This window comes from Nilaparvata lugens, chromosome X, assembly GCF_014356525.2.
Source record: "Nilaparvata lugens isolate BPH chromosome X, ASM1435652v1, whole genome shotgun sequence".
Classification (NCBI taxonomy): Eukaryota; Metazoa; Arthropoda; class Insecta; order Hemiptera; family Delphacidae; genus Nilaparvata; species Nilaparvata lugens.
The window spans coordinates 52,336,344-52,359,067 of record NC_052518.1 but is presented as its reverse complement, the minus strand read 5'-3'; the positions used below and the strand labels follow the sequence as shown (position 1 = coordinate 52,359,067).

Below are 22,724 nucleotides of genomic sequence, written 5' to 3'. Positions count from 1 at the left end.
GCCCCTAGATTTTACATGCCATATCCGATCACGAAAAAACTTGGCACACATTTACATGAAGAAGAAGAGGAAGAAGAAGAATAAAATATATGTCTTAATGATTTAATTTAACGTTTCCATGAATTACACTCAGTATTCTGGAGCCTGATTTATCATACTTCTACATACCTTACATCAATATTTATCATCGGTGCTGCGTTAGAAAATGAATGAAGTTATATGCTTTGTCTAATAACATACAAGGAACACAATCCCGTTTTTTCCAACAGATACTGACTTCTGATACTGACTTGTGAAAGTGATATTGTTCCAGCATTAACACTTTGTTCTTTATCTAGGAGAGCATACAATTATCTAAGATTAAAAATGAACTTACCATTACCAGGATTGTCAACTCTATCATTGTGGACAAGGAATATTAAATGTCTCCCAGGACTTATAAAAGAAGTTCTCACATTCATGACAGCAAAATTGAAATCTATGGAGACAATCGAGAAATTGACTATCTTGAGCTTTGATGAGATGAGTATTCACGTGTAGTGTATGACAAAAGAGAAGACCAAATTCTTTAACCACACTCAAAAGTTCAGGTTGTGATGGCTAGGAGTCTATGTAGGAAATGGAAGCAAATAATATATTATGCATTTGATCAAAAAATGACAAAATATATTCCAAAATATATATAAATGTCATGGGACCAGGTAAAAATTCGTTGTGTAGAGGATTTCGTAAAGTGGAGATTCGTTATAGAGAGGTTCGACTGTATAGATGATTACTCTTATGTTTTAGATGTTAATAAAAAAAGTAAATTCGTATGGCTTTTGTTGGTGGGGAGTCCCTTGCGGGAAGGTCCCACCGCCTGAATATATAATTTAAGCCGTCAATGGGCCTTACGACTCCCATGGGCTACTTCAGCCGGGACCGACAGTTTAACGTGCCCATCCGATAACACGGGAGTGATCTGGTTAAAAAACTTTTGGTTGTTAGAGGGTTTGAACCCGGGATCTCTATGCTGCTACGCAGGCACTCTATCCACTAGACCACGGATCACTCCAGATGTTAATTATTCTTCAGAATAGCTCTGAACATTGATCATGGAAATCAATGTATTGCATACTCACCATTGTACAATGCTTGTGTCAAGTCGCTTATTTCTTGAGTTCAATGTAGCTTAAAAATCGATCAAGCTGAAGAGAATTCGATGATACAATGATGATATACTAGGTTTCTTTCAATTTTCTGTACACGTATAATAATCATCAGATTATTATAAAAAAGAGACCATCTCAGGAAACTATCATGTGTGTGTGTGTGTGTGTGTGTGTGTGTGTGTGTGTGTGTGTGTGTGTGTGTGTGTGTGTGTGTGTGTGTGTGTGTGTCATAGATCTAAGTTATTTTCGTAGCTGAACAAAAAAGTTTCTCATGACTTTGCTGTGCAATGAGCTGTTAAAAATTGCAACATTTTTGGGGGGCCCCAGCTTCCTCAGGGGGAAAAATTAAAAAAAATCCTTTCTTAGTGGATGTCTTGAGGCTACCATAAACAAGTAGTGCAAAAATTAAAGTTTTTAAGCTCGGTAGTTTGGGCTGTGGTGTGATTTCAGTATGTTGGAACTTAGGAAGAGGATTAGGAAAAAAGAGTAGGAGGAGGAGGAGGAGGAGCTGAAGAAGAAGAAGATGAAGAGAAATAATAATAATAATAATAATAAGAAGAAGAAGAAGAAGAGAAGAAGATAGATTGAATATTGATTTATCGATTAAAAATAAAAGCTGAAAGATGTCTTTATTGAGAAAACATAAAAGCTGTTTTGAGTTTCATAGTAGCACAGACATATACTGCAATGCCTCATTCAGTTCAAACCGTAGGGTCCCAATTGACAGAATCCAAAACGACCGAAACGCTATATTTTCCCAAACGGCCGAAAACTACGTTTTTCTGTCATTTGCGACAAACTAGAGAAACTTTCTGTCGTTTGGGAAACCTATCACTTTCGGTCATTCGGGACTCTCAACACTTTCTGTCGTTTGGGACTCTCACCACTTTCGGCTCAATGCAACAAACAACGTTTTCTGTCGATTGGGAGAATTCTTGAAAGTTTTCTGTCATTTGGGATTCGGCTGAATGAGAAAGTTCCAGTTACAATATTTAATTAATTCTGCCAATTGGGAAAAAGTAGTTTTCGGCCGTTTGGGAAAATATAGCGTTTCGGTCGTTTGGGATTCTGTCAATTGGCATGCCACCAGTTCAAACACACAGTTCTAATTCCCTACATGAAGTAGTGGATTATTCTTTTATTGACCAAGCGAAGTGAGGTCTAAGATTCAAGTCGACGGTTTGGCATTTCTCTTAATGTTTAAATATTTAAATGATTTAATATTCAAATGTTTAAATGCGTGATTGAATGCGTGATATGCGTGATTGAAACGTCGATTATATGCTAATGATATGCGTGATCAATTAATCTGTCAGTTATGATTTTATCGTACACGCACATGGAAGAGTATATTGAACTGATTATTTGGTCAATAAAAAATAATAGGATGGTCTGGATTTGAGGATTGTTTGTATGGGTTATAGATTTTGAGGTGTGCATCCAGCTAAAGTTTGTCATAAGATGCATCAACTATTTGGCGGTACGAAGTTCGCCGGGCCAGCTAGTAATAAATATATTACTTCATCCCACAAGATCGAGAATAGACACATTTCTACTAAAAGATATTTCAATTTATTTTTTTTTTATTAATGATAAGGACCTATAAACTTAATTTTTCAATTCAAAACTTTCAATTGAATTTAAAATTTAATTTATTTGATTTAAATTTAAAATTTTTCATAGTCTTATTCAGAATTTAAGTATTTTCATAACAAGATTCTCATTAAAATGACTACAGTACTTTTAAAATATCTATAATAAAATTTTTAATTTATAAATTATTCAGTATTCAAATATAACTACTCAACAACTTTTAGAGAGCGCCAGAAAATTCAACCCCTAAAGCCGAGAAGGGAGACTGAAGGATGCCGGGAGCAAAGGCCTGCTGCGGCTGAACTACGAATCTAGCCGTCAGAGTTTCCTAGTCAGTGCTACAGGCTTTACATTCAGTTGGGCGCAGTTCAACACATTGTGAGAGCAATCAGTAGATCCCGATTTCGATCTAATCATTTGCGACAAACTATAAAACCTTTCTACCAAATAGGAATCGACCATTTAGGAATCGGTCAGTTGGGAAAATCATATTTTTCGTCGCAAAAGATCGAAAATTGGAGAATCCCAAATGGTAGAATTGAAACTTGTACTTTCCCAAATGGTCGAATCCCAAATGATCGAAAAGTTTTAATAGTAATCTCATTTGGCCGAAAATATCAACTGTCGCAAAAGGTCGAAAATTTGATTTTCCCATCTGACCGATTCTCAAACAGTCGAATCCCATTTGGTAGAAAAATATTTTAGTTTGTCGCAAATGATCGAATCTCATCGGCTAGATGAGATTCGACCATATGGGAAAACAAAACTCTTCTACCTAATACGATTCGACCATTTGCGACGAACTGCAACATTTTTCTATCAAATGGGATTCGACTTTTTGAGAATCGGTCAGATGGGAAAATCAAATTTTCGACCTTTTGCGACAGCTGAGATTTTCGGCCAAATGAGATTACTATTAAAACTTTTCGATCATTTGGGATTCGACCATATGGGAAAGTACAAGTTTCAATTCTACCATTTGGGATTCTTCAATTTTCGATCTTTTGCAACAAAATAATAATTTCGGCCAAATGGGAATCGGTCATTTGACATGCCACTAAACTTGAACTTTCCCAAATGGTCGAATCCCAAATGATCGAAAAGTTCTAATAGTAATCTCATTTGGCCGAAAATCTCAACTGTCGCAAAAGGTCGAAGATTTCATTTTCCCATCTGACCGATTCTCAAATAGTCGAATCTCATTTGATAGAAAAATGTTGTAGTTTGTCGCAATTGATCGAATCTCATCAGCTATATGGGATTCGACTATATGGGAAAGTATACTCTTCGACCTTTTGGGATTCGGTCAGATGGGACCCACGTTACAAAGAAAGCAAGTAATATTGGAGTATGGAGAAAATTCCTCCTATTCTCATAATATTATTATCCTGAAGAAAACACAAATTGAGTCAGCTGTATTTCGTCTATTTATGCAAATTGGTTTTTAATGCCTAAGGGCATTAAGGACCGGTTTCCGAGCTCGGGATTTAGTTAAGTTCTATACTTTAAACAGCTGGAGTTGGAAAATTTGCTTTCCAAAATGGGGCATAGTCCACGTTTAAATTAAATTTTCGAAAAACTAGAAAGCCGGTTAAGTTTTAATTGTGATCAATTCCACGAGAACCAATCAGAGAAGCCGTCTCATCAAAAAGGTCTTCTCTCATTGGTTCTCGTGAAATTAATCACGGTTAAAATTTAACCGGATTTTGTGCAACCAGGCTGTAAATACAGTGTTTCGCTGTGAATGTGGAACACACATCAAGAGAAATGCAAAACCGTCAACTTGAATCTTGGACCTCACTTCGCTCGGTCATTGAATAATATTCTACACTCTCATTATTTCTTTGATCAGAAGTAGATGATGTATATAGTGATATTGGAGTATGAAGGGTTTCACTAAAATTACTATTGCCCAGGTAGTAAAATAATTGAAAACGTGAATCTTTTGCTCTGATTGGTTTTTGGTGAATCTTTTTGATATTGCAACAGGAATTTATTTTGGTTGTTTCTCCATAAAAGTTTTTTATTGATATTACTAGTCTATATATCAATAATAATTTTTATTGATTCAAATAGGTTATTGATTTATATCAAAAATTGATTTATATCATTAAATATTATTTATTACCCCGTCACATTATAATTATTATGATGAAGTGGTGTATCATTTTTTTAAGATTGTGCAAAAACAGTACGGTAGGACTAAAACTTTTTTCTGATTATTACCTTTGTGAGATAATGGAATAAGTAGGTAGGTAATCAATAATATTAAATATAAATAAAAATACTAAAATTGAGTTTTTTTAAACGAATAACTTTTTCAAAAATTAATATTTTTTGAGAAAAATTCTCTATTCAAAAATACAATGAAGAAAATATCCATTTGAGTCCATTATGTCCCATGTACATTTACTGAATCAAAGCTCGTACTGTATAAGTCCAACTACATTTTCTATTTCACTTGTGGCTTCAGTTCCATTGTGCATTATGATCACTTGACTTAAGTTTGCAGGTTAAATAATGAAAAAATGAATTCTCTGTCTGACATTGTAATTGGATTATAGTAATGTTGTTTATGCTAGTTGATAAATATATTTGGGAAATATATTGAAAAGATACTATGGAAATAGTTTGGGACTGTGACATGATACACACCATACACCTGAAAATAAACTATTCAATTTTTGGATTTTCTAAATATTATTATTACTGTATTTTTGTTTTGTTGTTTTTATTCATTTTTATAATGAAACTTCTTCTGAATGTTTCTTTCAAATTTTGATGATTGTAATTTTACACTACTTCGCATGAATTCATTAGAAGTAAAATGATGACATGCTGAACTTCTGAAGGCAAACTATTTCTTTTTTTCAATTCTTTATATCATTATTGTATACAATTTTTGTTTTGTCGTTTTTATTATGAGACTCTCACTACATGTTTCTGGCAAATTTTGATGATTGTAATTTTACATACTGCATTGACTTATTGATTTGATAAAAAATGATGAACATCTGAAAACAAACTACCGTATTCCCTTCTTTGAATTTTTATATTATTGCATATAATTTTTGTTCTGTCGTTTCTATTATGAGACTCTTCCTAAATTTGTTTCTTACAAATGTTTATGATTGTTATTTTACGCCTTGGTATTGTAATATTACTCAAGATAATATACAAAATCTATCTGATTGTTTTTTCATACTACATTTTTACTTATTTTTTTACTAGGAGAAAATAAATATCTATTATTCTGATTTTAATTTAATATATATCATTGACTTATTCCTGAAAATAAAATAAAAATGTATTAAGTTATGCTGAATTTATATTTTCCAGCTCATGATCTTGGTACCTGATCTGATTTCCCAATAGTAAACCGTTCCTAAACTCGTTATGTCCAAATTACAGTTCCAAAATCCATCAATCCAAACTATTTTTCTATTTTCTCACAAAACTCGTGTCACTTGATTTTCTATAGAAGGGTGGACATTTATTTCATGAATAAACTCCTATGGATGTGTTGTCCAACGTTCAGAGAAAATATAATTCAGAGGACAAGTATAAACTATTTCCATAGATTCATATTATCATTTCACATCTTTTCCGAAAAATAAAATTATTACGCATCTGAAACAAACTTCTAAAAATCATAATCTTATTCTCACTTTAAAATTCATGGTTATTTGCGCGCTAAACGTTTATTGGTCACTAATGCCTTTTTTGAAGAATGAAGCTTCGAACAAGTGATTCATAGAGCTACATATTTTGAAAGCAAATTATTCCACCTGGAGCGCTGAGAGCTGCCTACGTCATGGATTAGCTATAAATGGTTTGTTTACAACGTCGACAGAGTGGTAAATGGTTTGTTTACAACGTCGACCGAGCGCTCCGTCGTCCGAGTGGTTGTCTCCCATGTTAATTGAGCATACAATATTCATTATTTGAGAATATAACATTGGCGACGAAGGTGAAAATTGGATACAATTGACAATGCCGAAGAGAAATACTACTGTGCCGACGAGGCACAAAGAAGGAAACGATACGGAACAGCAACTAAATGTACAAACGAACAACCTTCTCAAAACAAGAGAATTAGCGATAGACCCAGACTCTCCTACGGCTGAAAGGGATTGGAATCACTGGAGAAAGACTTTTGAAAATGTTTTGCAGGTTACTGGAACGAAGCCTGAATATAGAATGATGATGCTGACAAGTTTTCCATCGCCTGCACTATACGAAATAGTGGAAAACTATTCAACGAGGAGAGTGACCGTTCTGGCACTGGTAGTGTGTTTTGACCTGTCCTGGCATAAGTCAGTTCAGTAGAAGGAGAGTGACCGTTCTGGCACTGGTAGTTGAAGTAGTGTGTTTTTACCTGTCCTGGCGTAAGTCAGTTCAATAGATGGAGAGTGACTGTTCTGTCACTGATAGTTGAAGAGATTTTGTTCGAATCTAGTTATCAGGAATTATTGATAAAACTAACAATATTATATGAATTAATTATCAAGAATTTAGCTAGTAAGGCAACTCCAGTGTGTCCCAGGAAAGAGGGTTGGAGAATAAAGGGTGTTTTTCTCAATCCTGTATCTGATTGGCTACCACCCCACCAATATTAGATTACATAGAGAAGCCTGGAATTTGAGTCCTTTTCTCACACAAGGATATAGTTGGAAGAGTTATATCTTGCAACTTTGTCGCAGCACTCACTAGGGGACTTTTATTGCAATTATTGGTTTTTTGATTTGTTATAACAATTATTATAATTATAATTTGACATGGCTTGTCCCCAGACTCCAAATTCAACTGTCCCAAGCATATACACAGTGCATATGGATGTGATTGTAATGATAATGATTGGGAATGTATCCATCACTAAGACTAACCTTTTGGTATTGAGCATGATCAAATCAGCCATCCAATTATTCTTATCATCAGCAGACTTGGTGATGAGAGTTATGTTCTGCTGTAGCCTTGGAGCTATTTCAAAAGCATTTTTGATATCTGAAAATATATATCAATGAAATTTATATCTAGATTTTTCTGATTCCAGACAATTTCTCAACAAATTTCTTGAAAAAATCTATTTCATGAGAAAACACAAAAAAATACTGGGAAACAAAAAATCAACTTGAAATCATTCATCAGTGTACATCATTGAAACTACTTGTTTGTATTATGAATATTTTTCATTACAATGTTATTATTTTATCATTTTTTAAACACAATAATAGGAACAGCTCCATTTCAATTTGTACCGATGATATCTGGTATGGGAACCAACAATACTAAAAAGAACCTTCAACCTGAGCGATCTACTACATATCGCATAAATCGAATACAGAGGGACTCAAAAACATGTATACACTAATAATAATTATGGACAGTGAATGTGAACAGGACAAAATAACATACAGCTAGGCCCAGTTCAGATCTGCAATTTTGAATGCAAATTTATTTTTCCTCCACCTACTGTCTAAAGTACTTACTTTACTCTCTGAAACCTAATACTAAAGTGTCACTTTTTCGCTCTCGGTAGTAAAAAACAGAAACAACTCCCTAGGGAGGAAAAGTGACTCCATTTAAATAACATGGGGAGCATCTCTATTTTGAAACTTACATTGTAATAGGTTAGAAGGTCTAAGCTTAGATGAGAAAGCATAATAGAGGTGTCTGTCATTGAGTCAACTGAATTCAATACCACAACCAGAAATTTGATCAACTCATGAAATATATGTTTGTATGATAATTATTATATTCTTAATATTAGTAGATGATAAAAATGTATACAATTTTCAAAATATTTTATTCTATTCAAAATACCAGCCAACAAATATTTTTGATCTGCAATTCAAATCTGAACCGCGTGATCTTGAGTCAGCCATTTTTGGTAGCTGCACAGCTGATATAATTGTTACAACTTTTGCCAATAGATAGCACAATCGGCAGTGTCAATCAGATGAACGGTTTTTAGGTTTTAGATTTAGGTTATGTTGTTAGGAATCATTGTCACCAATACGTAAGTTATTAGAATGATTTTGTTAGCAGTTTCTATAAAAAAATGTAGATGGAGGAAAAATGTTGTGTACATCACGAGCAAAAAATACTTTTCCTCCCTCAGGAAAATTGCTGCCCTCGGCTTCGCCTCGGGCTTCAAACTTTTTCCCACAGGGAGAAAAAGTCGTACTTTTCACTCTAGATATACAAATAACTATTTTTAAATATAAAGGTTGTCATGCAATACATGATTTAACAACTTTTTTTAAATAGGAGGGTGGTCATGCTATACATGATTTTGATATGGAATTTCAAGACAAAATGAATGGCGAAAACCGCACATTGATATCTCAAACCGTTTGGAAGATATTCACATTATTAATCAATACCACTTATGTATTTCATTTCTGATTTGCTTTGTATTGATTAATAATGTGAATATCTTCTAAACGGTTTGAGATATCAATGTGCGGTTTTCGCCATCCATTTTTTCTTGAAATTCTTTAGCAAAATCATGCATAGCATGACCACCCTCCTATTTTAAAAAAAAGTTGCATTCAAAATTGTGAATAAGATTTTTCAAGTCATAGTGAAGTAGTATTTTCAATTCGAGTAGGATCCCCAATCATACCTACCATCAAATTATCTTTGTGTATGAGATATTAAGCTGTTCTCAGACTTTTCACCCACTCTGTATATTCACTTTCAAAGAGTGAATAGATTTTTTAGATCCCAAATGTGTACAATATTTTTTGTCTTTGATACATTCATTTGTGAATTGAATTCCCCTATAAAACTTTGGTAACTTCATTTTGAATGATTTGGAGTCTTAAAATCTTAGTTCTAGTATTGTATCAAATAATTTATGTTCTAAAATAAAAAGGTTAGAATACACAAATACCTTCAGTATCCATCCTGTCGATTATTTCAACTTTTCTGATAAAAAATTTCTCCTTCAGACGATAGTTGCAATTTGAAGAGCCTCCAAGAGGCCCTGTCACTGAAACTGATGTTCTCTTGTTGTTTGGCTTGCAAAGAATGATTACTCCATCGAAAAGAAACACTTTCCTCTCAGTAACTGATTTTCCATTAGATGATATTTTCCCAAGCACGTCCTCTGTAAATGAAAATTATTGTTTACAATACTTTTCTAGTGTATCACTATTATAGTACTTTACGTCACAAGTTCAGTAATGATAATTTACTGCATGAGTATGATTGTTTCTGCATGGAAAGTAGTTGAGGGCAGAATTTTCATAAATGAATGTGGTAAATACGTTATCATACAAGTTACATACAATATTTTTCCTACAGTTAGGTACCTTGAAAAGTGACCATTCCTGCACTGATTACAGAACACAAAGTAATCACTTTTCCACACTAGTGTGCAAAGTAATTACTTTGCGTACTCCAGATTTGCAACATGGCAACACAAAATAGTTAGTGGATTATATGGATGATTGGTGAGCAAAAACCAAAATCAAGTTGGTTACAATGACCATGGTTGGATAAGAATCATTTCAATGGCTGAATTTATGATAAAATCCCAATCTAGAAATCCAAAATAAGAATAATGTTCATCTAAATCATAATTAAATAATTACTTTTCATCATTTGATACGGTAATAAATAATGTTCCTTTTCTATTGATAATAAATTTATTATTGCAGCTGCAAGCAATAACAAATACACATTATGAAATTTGAATTTTGAGGTTAAATAATAATTACTGTTTGTTGATATCCATGTGAATAAAAATAATAAAAAAGCATACAAATACTACAATTAATATTGTCTGGTGTATATGTTATTTATATATATATATGTTTGGGCTACTTTGAGCATTTTTTCGTAATTTGACTATAAATCTAATAATAATTTCTGGAGACTGTTTTTAGATAGATGGAAGGATAGAATGAACGTAGTTATGATTTTTTCACTAGGTTGCGCGCCTGTCAGTTCTTCAAACTGACAGGTTATTCAAATCAACTAGTTATTTAAATCAGCTGTTGATGTGTATTTTGAATGCAAATTTGTTCTTTCTTGATTGATTTTCGTAATAATTTGTGTAAAAAATGGATGTGGATAGTGTTTAATGTGATTGTGAAAGTGACACAAGCAACTGTACTCCAGAAGTATTGATAGAAATCGCTAAAAATGTTAGTCTAAACTCACTTCCAGAAAAATTGAGGCAAAAATATGAAAGAAGGTATGAGATGTTCTCTTCGTGGTGTAACAATAAAAAAGTGGAAACCCCATCAGAAAGCGTTCTTTTGGCATATCTTGCTGAAAATTAAAAAATAATGAAACCTCCTACACTTTGGAGCATTTATTCCATTCTAAAAGCAACGATCCATGATATAGAAGCATGATATAGATATTAGTTCTTATAAAAATGTTAATGCATTTCTTAAAAAAAAGAATGTTGGCTATCAACCCAAAAAATCTAAAACATTATCCAAAAGTGAAGTTGGAAAATTGATCAATACTGCTCCAGATGAAATTTATTTAATGAAAAAAATTAGTTTTAATATTAGGGCTAGCAGGCGCATGCAGACGTGAAGAGCTCACTAAGATGCATGTTGCCGATATTGAAGACAAAGGGTCCATATTCATTGTAAAGGTTCCTGACACAAAAACGTACAAAAGTCATGTATTCACCATCACGAATGATTATGGATATTTTGACATATTTCGGAAATATTTAAAAGACCATCAGCTGTGCCTTCAGATAGAATTGTCCTAAAGTGTTATAAAGGTGTTTGCACTAAACAGAATGTAGGCGTGAATTCAATTGCCAAAGTTCCAGCTGAAGTTGCTGGTTTTTTAAAATTATCTAGTCCCCACAAATACACAGGTCATTGTTTTTGGCGAACTTCTGCAACTCTTTTAGTTGAAGCAGGGGGTGACCTACTCCAACTGAAACGTCATGGTGGTTGGAAGAGCTCGACTGTAGCCGAGGGTTATGTTGACAATTCCATTACAGAAAAAATATCAACTGTACAGAAAATTTTAAAGCAAGCTATAGCAAATAATTTCGTTAATGAGTCTAGACAATTTCAGGAACAAGTATCCACTTCTGGTTCCGGTATTGTGATAAGCAATTTTATCATTTGTATTTTCAATGTGTGAGTGTAGTGGAAATGATCCTATGTGAATAGAAGACTGAAATTAATTATTGCTCAACAGTTCACACATAGTAATTCCACATTATTCGAACAGATTGGTTTTATGACTGTATAGTTTTGATGTTAAGAAAATTTGGATGAAGAAAATCCAAAAAGAGAATAGTGATTGCATCTTGAGCAAGTCCAAGTGAAATAGTAGGCAGCAGCAGTAGCTCATGAAATTGACTAATAATTGAAGAAAAACAAAGAACATTGATTACAAGAAAGAAGAATATTTGAAGTCCATTTTTACTCTCCGAAAAAGGTAAGTTAGAAAACCCTATAAATAGTGGATCTAAAGGGAAATGAGTAAAAATATATTATTCCATACCTATGTAGAAAGGAATTATTTTGAAACATCAATCATATTATTTTGTTATTATAATCTTCATTGTACTACTATTTTATGATTTTTTGTAGATGAGATGAGAATAATTGACTCCTGGATAAATCTGAAATATCACATCTATTGCCATTCCATCAACTTCTGAACATTTCTGTGAGTAATGATTGCAATACTTCATTATCAGCAGTTCAAGTACCACAATATAACACTCACAAGAAGTTGATGAATTATGATAACCTCTAATTACCTATTTTTTGCATTCAATGGTAACTGTAGGAAAAATTTAATGTGAAATAGGTGTGCAAAGTTCCTTTGCTGCACTCAAGAAACTACCATTCCCCAATAGCCTACGGCTCGTGCGTAAACGTTTCTTTCCCTGCAGCAAAGTGTCACTTTGCGCACTAGTTGCACAAATAACTATTTTGTCATACTTATCTGAGAAAGAATAATATTGCTGATAAACAGAAACCATTGCCTGCTACTGCTCGAGTTACTACATTCTATAAACATGACCTAGCCCATAGCGCCTAGTTCATAACAGACAGACCCATTGAGCTCAAATAATAAAGGCCTATGTTATGAAATTTCAGATGAGTTCTTATAACTTGAAACTTATTAGATCTAATAACATCTGAGCTCAACTTTCACACTCTCAGTGGACAGTGCCTCCGAGAGCTATTTTCTAGAAGGCAGAATGAGGCACAGACTGTTATTCGAATCTGGAACAATTTGATTGGAAAAAGAAACGTATCGTATTCAAATGTTTTCTAATCATAAGGTCATGAAGGTAATATTCTCACTAAGTTTTCAACAATGAGAAGTTTAAATCGGGCTCGGTCTGGGAACACAAAAAAGTGGTAAATTGTTCTAGTTCCAGTGGTAGATTGTTCAATCACGTGACTGGTGCAAAATGTTCCCATAGAACGCCATTTCAAAATCTTTGGTTCAAGCTTTTGGTGCGCACTTATGAAGTTTATTTACACCAAAGTATGCTGTTTACTAGCTGCGTAAATGAACAAAGGCTGCTTTACAAACTTACCATCTAGAAAAGTGTGCATTTCTTTCACTCCATTACTTTCAAATTTCCTATCGAAAGAAATTCATTTAACAAATGGTTATCAAACATCATTTTGTTGGTTATGTATTCTATGGTGAACAGACTTGACAAACAAGCTATCAGCGCATGCGCAGAGGAGCAAGCAGACTACAATTCGATCAACCAATGAGAGCTCTTCAAATTTAAACTGTCACAATTTACCAGACTTCAACTTTAGGGCAGGAATTCGGTACTAGAACTGGTTTCTAGTACAGAATCTATCGAAATTCTTCCGAGGGGACGCATAACTTTTTACCAGGTAAATTGTGAATCAGACAATTTACCACATTTCATGTTCCCAGAACGGGCCCATTGTTGTTACCAATATTGCAAGTGAAGACTATACCACTACCTGCAGGTCATTTCGCGAACTATTTTGGAATAAAGAATTTCGTGGTTGTAGTTGACAAAACTCCGCCCTGGAGCGCTGAAGGCAGCTGTTTGAATGTTCCTATTTCGGAACTAGGAAACATACTCGACTGTTAAAAAAACATATGATCTCTTTACATTGACACTGACACTGAATACTGAATGCAATTGACACTGAATATAGTATGCTGTAAAGAAATCACATGTTTGCTTGTTCTGCAAACAGCTAATAATAATAAGCTTATGCTTTATGGGCCAGCATGTGGAAGCGTCAGAAGTGACTTGTCATAATTAAAAAAATACAAAAAAACAGTTGTTTATGGGCTTGATTTTATGCGTGGGAAACAGCTGGAATTTATTAAGTATGACAAAAATGCTTTGTTTTAATTATCTGCTAAATTGTTCGAGCTAAGGGAGACATGAAATTGTTTTGGAAGCTAGTATAATGTAGTATAGTATCGTTGTAAATGTGCTTTTGAAATTAACACTTAATTCATTAAAAGTTTACTATTATGAACAAGATAAAAAATAAAATACTACATCAATTTAGAACGTTCATCATAAAACTCTCACATGATATTTTTTTATAAACAGTTCGTTGCCAAAACAGTCACCTTGACAATCATGCTCAAATTATAAGTATCCATGTAGGGTTACATCAGTATAGTATAGTATTAATTATTAATTATTCAAAGTGGATGTGTGAATGTTTGTTGAAGTTTAATATCAGTGAGTCCACAATAGAGTAGTGAAAATTCAAATAGTGATGTATTTATACTTTAAACCAGTGGTTCTCAAACTTTTTACTTCAAGCCCCGCCCTGCACAATTCAGATGTAAGCCGGGCCCCCCTACACGTATAAGTGTGGCCTACTATTACATGTTTTACGTATACATACCTACATATTTTACACTCAATATTTATTTAGTTGAGTTTTGCAAATTCTATACTTAACCCAATGAGACAATAGTTTTAATCATAATAAAACAACAAATTCTATACAAACAATATAATTAATTCAGATACTATAGCTACTATAGTACATGGTTGTTATTTTTGTTTCTCATAGCAATTAACAATTAATAAAAAGAGCTTTAATGTGAAGGATGAGCTTGTTTTTTTGGCACAGCGTTTGTTGAAATGAGGTGTCAACTCTGATAACGCTACTCTAAGTTCCTGGATCACATCCAGTCTTGATCTATATTTACTTTACATGGCAGCTAGAGCAGAAAACCCAGTTTCACACGAATAAGTTGTCGCAAATGGAGTCAATATCTTCAATGCCTTTTCACTCAAAATTGAGTGCTCCTTTTACACAAATCCAGAAGGATGTGAGAGAATATAGCCATGCTACCGTGAGAATCATCAAACCACTGTTGATGCAAATGACCGTAGTTTTACTGGCAATAAACTTGAAATAGTTTAATGTTCGACAATACGGATGATATATATATATATATATATATATATATATATATATATATATATATATATATATTGTGATGAGTAAAAATTACACATTTTTAATTTAAAAAGTAGAAACATTTCTCATTGTAATTATTTTAGAAGTAAATTTGAATAATTTTCCAACCAAGCTTTGCGCCCCCCCCCCCCCGAGAATTCATCACGCCCCCCTTGGGGGTCACGCCCCACACTTTGAGAGCCACTCCACTAGAGGATTTTAATAGGATGAATAAGAAAGATGGAATATAGTTGATCTGAAGAAGATTTCCATACAGTATAGTATATCTTATTATATTAAAGCTGCAAAAGACATAAAATTACGAAAAATTCTCAGCCAATTACAGCTCAGAAAACTCACCTCAAAATCAGTAAGAGAACACACTAGAGGCTATGGGAAAACCTCCAAATCACAAAAATTTTACCCTCCCTGGCGACCCGGGAAATTGAGTTTTCATAGAAAATTTAAAGTTTTCCCAAGTACCAATAATTCTCAGCCAAAACTATGAGTTTGCTGTGGAAACTGAACAGCAAATCTGTTGCACATACAACACTGGAGGCTACGGGAAAACCTCCAGAACATTCAAAATTTTCCCCCCAGCACCCCTGGCCACCCCAAATATTTGGGACACATTTAAATTTGTTTCACATGAAAAATTTATTACAAGCTTTTTTGTTCAGCTCGTTAAGATAAGTGTATAGCCATAGCTAAATTTCAATCAAATTTAAATGGCGACCTGGGAAATTGAGTTTTCATCAAAAATTTGAAGTTTTTTCAAATGCAAAAAATTCTCAGCAAAAACTATGAGTTCGCTGTGAAAACTGAACACCAAATCTGAACACCAGCACTGAACTAAAGTGTGAAAGACCTGGATTAAATTATATCTTGAGAAATCGATTGGATGTGAATAAAAAATTTAACTTTATTTGAAAAAAATTATTCCTTCTTGGCTCCAAAGTTTTATAATATACTCCCTATTACACTAAAATAATTGAATAATAAACACACTTTTCTTAAAGAAGTGAAGGAGTACCTTATGCAATTAGAGGATACTAATACTTTTTTCATATCCCTGATATAACTCAACCTGATATACTTTGCAATTCAATGTCATTATATCTGCATATGGTCTCTTACACTGAATTATTGTGCGTATACTTTGTATTTGTATCTTTATGTCTTTCCCGTGGAATTGCTTTATGTAAAATGATTTCATCATTCATCATCATACCCCTTATAGAGTTAGGAATAATTTCATATGATAAATTTGGTAGTCAGTGTATTTTAATAATTGTATATCCTATTATAATAGCTTATTTATGTGAAGTCCACTTTGCTTCTTCTAATTTATGTCATTCTAGCAGTATATATGTAATATTTAGAGACCAGTCGGTCGCATCAAATTACCCATCTACGTAGTTCTTAGCTCTAGTTTTAAGATTTATGCATACCACCCCACACAGGCTAGGCCTCGGGGCGTTTTTTGTTTTATTCGTTCTTATAGAAGAAGCTTATCATTTTGTTACATCATTATTACTGTACATTTCTATGTTTAGATGATAAGAGACAGATTTTCCTGTTATTGTACTAGTTTTTGGATGAATAAAATATTTTTCATTTCATTTCAATCTGTTGCATACTACACTGGAGGCTACGGGAAAATCTCCAGAATTCTTCCCTGTGGCACTCCTGTGCTCCCCCAAATATTTGGGACACATTTAAATTTGTTTCCCACAGAAAATTTATATGAAGCTTCTTTGTTCAGCTCGCCAATTCAAGTGTAAAGCCATAGCTTAATTCCAACCAAATTCAAATGGTGACCCGGGAAATTGAGTTTTCATTGAAAACTGTGTGTGTTTGTGTTTGTGTGTGTGTGTGTGTGTATGTGTGTGTTTGAGTGTGTGTGTGTGTTTGTGTGTGTGAGATCTTTGTAACTGTCACGTCTTTCCTGGCATAATTCCAAGTTGTTTACTGACCAGCAGCTGTGATCTAATTATTGAAGAAAAAGAAGTAGAAGAAATTAAGAATTAAGAAGAAAAATAAAAATTAGAAGAAAAAGAATAAAAAATTCTTGCCAGAAAATAGAATCTGTCCTATTTTCATAGAAGAGTAATAGTAATGGCACATGAATGCTTCTGCATACAACCGTTCACACTGGTAGAGTTTAGTCACCATAGCCCATTCTTCACAACTTTAGGAGGGTCACTAGCCTTTGTTTGTCTGCTTACTGTTTCCCTATTTCAATAAACTTTAATCGTCCATTTCAAGATTTTTTTTGAAATATTATAATAATCTACTTGACTCACTGAGTCCATAGAAGTTTGGGTTTTGTTTCTACTACCAAGAATAATAATATTTTTTTGTAAAAAAGGTAAAAAGGTCCTCTGTCCAAGAATCAACAATGTTAAGACTCAAAGCGATTTCTCCTATTCTACGGTTTTTAGCAAACCATTCTGGTTCATTGTGGACAACTACTCTACCTAATCTTCGCTACCTAACCTACCATACCAAACCTACCCTACCTAACCTACTCCCAACACTCCTAACCTGATTAAACTACCCTCCCTCGTACAGTCGTAAAAGGCAATTGTGTGGGCGAAGCTCGCATCCCAGCTGGAGCACGAAGCGCGGAGGCTGCTATCCAACCCTATATAGTCATAAAAGGCGATTGGGCGGGCGAAGCCCGCCTCCCAGCTGGAGCGCGAAGCCACCACCCTCTACATAGAAAGCCTGTTTACTGGTTTGTGACGTCACCGAGAGTAGTCTTCCATTCTCAGATTCCCAACCAGTCTTTAGCACTTGCACCTAAAGCCTGGTCCACACGCAACGATATATTGCACCAATCTGATTGGTACTGACTATATTGGAGCGTATGGACGATGTCGAATTTATTGCAACGATTATTGGTACAATCAAATTGTTGTGATCATATCGTTTCGTGTGGACCAGGCTTAACGATCTCTGAATCGTTCCTCTGTTATCTCTGCTGATTGAATATACTTACTTATCAATTTACTGTCCTGATCTGGATGTTATTTATGTAATACATTCGTTTTATATTGAAAATGAGTACATACGATTTTTACATTGTAAGGTACATTTTTTTTTTTTTTGAAATACATATCCTTTGTGTCTTTTATTAATTCTCACATACTGTTGAATAGGTAAGTTACAACTAATCTAACAGAGATCACAACTAAGAACTATGTCTTCCGCTCTTGAAACTCATAGCTATAACGAAATAATCACTAAATAATTTGAGAAGACAATAATAGAATATACTTACACTCATTTTCATAATTCATTGACATCATCAGGATACCTTCTACAGCTGCAACTCATAGTTTTCTATAATAATTACAGTACATAATTGAAACAAGAGTCAGGAACTGTTTATTTATATCAATGTATTTATTATTTATTTTACATTCGTTAACCTTGTCTCTTGCCTTTGTGGCCTACTGACAAGAAAATATTTTATTATTATTAATAGAAGTAACTTACACTTGTAAGTTTGATTTGTAGTCTCCTGTACTTTGCAAAAAATAGGTAAATATACTTCATATATAATCTCATCAGTGTTCTAAATACTGTATTCATAGACGCTACTTAATGCTTACTTGACAGAAATGGGTCTTCAATATACCGTATATGTTTTTCGAGTCACTCTTGAGTAAAGTAAGTCTCAAGTAGCATTAATAATAACGGGCATAAATACTTCCCATTATGACTCAAGTTTTTCTTCTCTGATAGGAGAAAGAAATTTGATTTTGGAAGCAAAAATATCAGGTGATGAATGATAAAACAATATTATAATACATAAAAGTTTTTTAATGTTTGTTGATTGAATGAATGCATATAAATAAGAAATCATGCAAATAATAAGAAATTATACAAGTTCTTTAATGTTTGTTGATTGAATGAATGCATATGAATAAGAAATCATTTAAATAATATGAAATTATACAAGTTCTTTAATGTTTGTTGATTGAATGAATGTATATAAATAAGAAATCATTCAAATAATAAGAAATTATACAAGTTCTTCAATGTTTGTTGATTGAATGCATATAAATAAGGAATCATTTAAATAATAAGAAATTATACATACTGTACAGTGTACATAAATATGGTATATTCAACCATTACTGTATCCTATTCCAAACCTATCTACAACTTTTATATCTACAACAGTTTTTATAGTCATGGAACCTATCCTATTTTGAACCTGCATCTACAACTCGTAATTTAAATGATTTTCAAACAGCACATATTTTATTACACATGTGATCCAAATTCCAATAAAAACGAATCTGTAATTTTCCAATCTTAATTAATCAATAATCTTATTGATAATAATCTAAATAATCAATATTTTTTACCGAAAATTAAATGTTTTCAAAATATTTCATAGTCATAGAACCTATCCTATTTTAAACCTTTATCTACAACTCGTAATTTGAATAATTTTCAAACAACACATATTTTATTATTATATACATGTGATCCCAATTCTTCCAATGTTTAAAAGTAATGATCAGTTTCAATTAATCAGCGTTTGCAACATCCTGCGTGATTGCTTTGAAATTCTCAGACCATTTTCCTTTTTACAAAAGTTTTTCAAAAAAATATTCACAGCAACACCTACCATACTTTTTGTAATAGCACAGCTTGAACGACCATTCATGCAGACACTGTCAAACAAAGTACATTCTTTGTCATTAATTGCTTGGACAGATTTTGTGCATGCCACAGCTTTTTGATTGTCACACATTAAAAATCAGATTCAAAAGTCGATAGATATTTACTTACAACAATATAAGTGTATGAAATTACATCTATAACACATTGGGATGGATATTTCAAGCCTCCACAGTCTTGTCTATCAATTAACATGAAGTGCTCATTAGTAGGCAACTCCCTATCAACCAGTAATTCCTCTTTGCATTCAATGCAATTGATTTTTCTCAAAATTACATGAGCACAATACCCCGCAATGTAAGTGAGAGAGGGTAAAAAATCTGTAATGGATTCCAAGTCATTCTGGTTGACTTCTACCTCACCACTAAAATTTGAATGTGTTTCATCATGATCTGCAATAGAAACTGCAGTCTGACCTACATCAATTCGACCCTGGGCAGTTGAATATAATTTAAGTGGTAACACACTCTGAATTCTTATTTTTTCTCAGTTTCAAATAATTGAGTAACTGATATGTGGTACTGTGATCCAGCTAATTGCCTGTATTTGCTGGAACGTTCTTCAAGGGCATCAGTTTGCAGCTTTCCAGTCAATAAATATTGCATCCCTAACTCATCTTGACAGTACCTCGCAAACTCTATCACTGCATAGCTAGTATGCCTTAAAACTAGGAATGTTTCTCTGGTAAAAAATCCAGAGGAAAGATTCCTTGCTTTCCAAGCATCAAGCCAATCTAAAAACTTATACAAAAAGTCAATTTTGAAATCATTGCTAACCATTGGATCCATGAATGGATTCAGCTTGCGTAGCCCCTTGTACATTGACTTGACATTCATAATATTGAACCAATTCACCATAATTTTTATAAATTCTGCAGTGGAGTGTGCATGCCTCAAATCAAATTTGGTGCTGGCAACTTCTAAACCTGCTGCTACTGACTGCTAGGTTAAAAACTTGCAGTACCAACTCCACACTTTGTCTCTCTAGATTGGTGGGACACAATGCTTTGAGAGTGAGAGGATAGGCATACTTTGCCACAGAGGTACTACCAATGTCATACATTTTTCGCAAAGTAGTGGATGAAGCTATATTCAAGTTATTGATTTGTGGAAGTTATCCACTTGTTATATATCATTAATAATTTGCTTATCCTACAATTTGCTTAGATTTTGAAAAAAAAGAAGAGAAAGGTGATCCCTCTTGGGTTCAAAAGTTGAGTAATACTAGATATTGGAGCTAAGTATGAAAACGATATTACCCACTGTCCACTTGTTATGTTAGGTTATATTGGCCAGGTCTTGTAATGGGAACTGAATTGGAATGTTATCAAATAGACAATAATTGTTTATAATTAAAACTATGAGTAGTTGTGAGCAAGTAGTATGATAATATTTTATTATCACAACTACACATAGTAACACAACTACTCATCGATTTAAGTTAAATAGTAGTTGTGAGCAAGTAGTATGATAATATTTTATTATCACAACTACACATAGTAACACAACTACTCATAGTTTTAAGTATAAACAATTATTGTGTATTTGATAACATTCCAATTCAGTTCCCATTACAAGATCTGGCCAATATAACCTAACATAACAAGTGGACAGTGGGTAATATCATTTTCATACTTAGCTCCAATATCTAGTATTACTCAACTTTTGAACCCAAGAGGGATCACCTTTCTCTTCTTTTTTTCAAAATCCAAGCAAATTGTAGGATAAGCAAATTATTAATGATATATAACAAGTAGATAACTTCCACAAATCAATAACAGTCATCACCTTCAACTTGAGAACTTATTATAGTTGTTATATTCTATTTCATAGTCTATGAAACAATCCACATAAGCTCAATTATATTGTTCATCTAATTTTAGGGTATAACAATTAGTTCAGGTAGACCCAATTATATTAGTTCCTTTTTTTAAATTAATGTGTACATATCCATTATTATAATCTCAGATTTTTTATAAGAATTTGACTTGAGTCAAATGGATCTCAACTAAAATATTATCATACTACTTGCTCACAACTACTCATAGTTTTAAGTATAAAAAATTATTGTCTATTTGATAACATTCCAATTCAGTTCCCATTACAAGATCTGGCCAATATAACCTAACATAACAAGTGGGCAGTGGGTAATATCATGTTCATACTCAGCTCCAATATATAGTATTACTCAACTTTTGAACCCTAGAGGGATCTCAATTTCAGGCCATGATCTCCCACTAGCAATAATAATCAACCCCAAAGTTGAACAAAATAATTCAATTACTAAGATCCCCCACCCCTTTATCAAATTTCTTATCAAGTGCTCTCCCCTCTCCCCTTACTACATTAAACACCTTATAAGGTTAAGTGAAATTTAATTCTAGTTTGATAAATTTCTCAAAATTAAGTTTATATTCAAGTTGGTGCCATGACCAGTACCAACCTAAAGGTAACATTGAGGAAAAAAAAAAATTAGATAAGACAGATAAATTTATTGTGTTTTAGATTAGACTAATCACAATTATTATGAATTGTTTTCATGATAATATCCTTTGTTTTTATAATTTTATAATATTATAACCTTTAGAATTGAGACAGAATTTCAAAACCATAAATGATTATACAATCACCAGTAAGCTACCAACCAAATTTGATGTATATAGCTTATATATATATATATATTAAGATGTCTAGATTTCCATTTAAAATGTAATTTTTCATTCTTCAAATATTAACATAGTTTAATTTCATCATTAATCCATCCATTCCCACTAACAAATTTCATTCTCCTTCCCCTATACAATCCCAACACATGACCTAAAATTGAATTTCCTGTTCCTCCA

At 33.1% G+C, this 22,724-nt stretch overlaps 1 protein-coding gene across 8 annotated transcripts in view; it reads right to left on the bottom strand.

Annotated features, from left to right (window-relative positions):
• Window positions 1–22,724, bottom strand: part of LOC111056735 (protein son of sevenless) — a 482,488-nt gene that overhangs the window by 89,295 nt on the left and 370,469 nt on the right. For all 8 annotated transcript variants that reach the window (XM_039443299.1, XM_039443301.1, XM_039443300.1 and 5 more), the window contains 2 exons: window positions 9,643–9,858; window positions 7,631–7,748 (listed from right to left, as the gene is read on the bottom strand). In XM_039443299.1, the coding sequence (XP_039299233.1) occupies window positions 7,631–7,748; window positions 9,643–9,858 (334 nt within the window). The remainder of the gene's footprint in view (window positions 1–7,630; window positions 7,749–9,642; window positions 9,859–22,724) is intronic.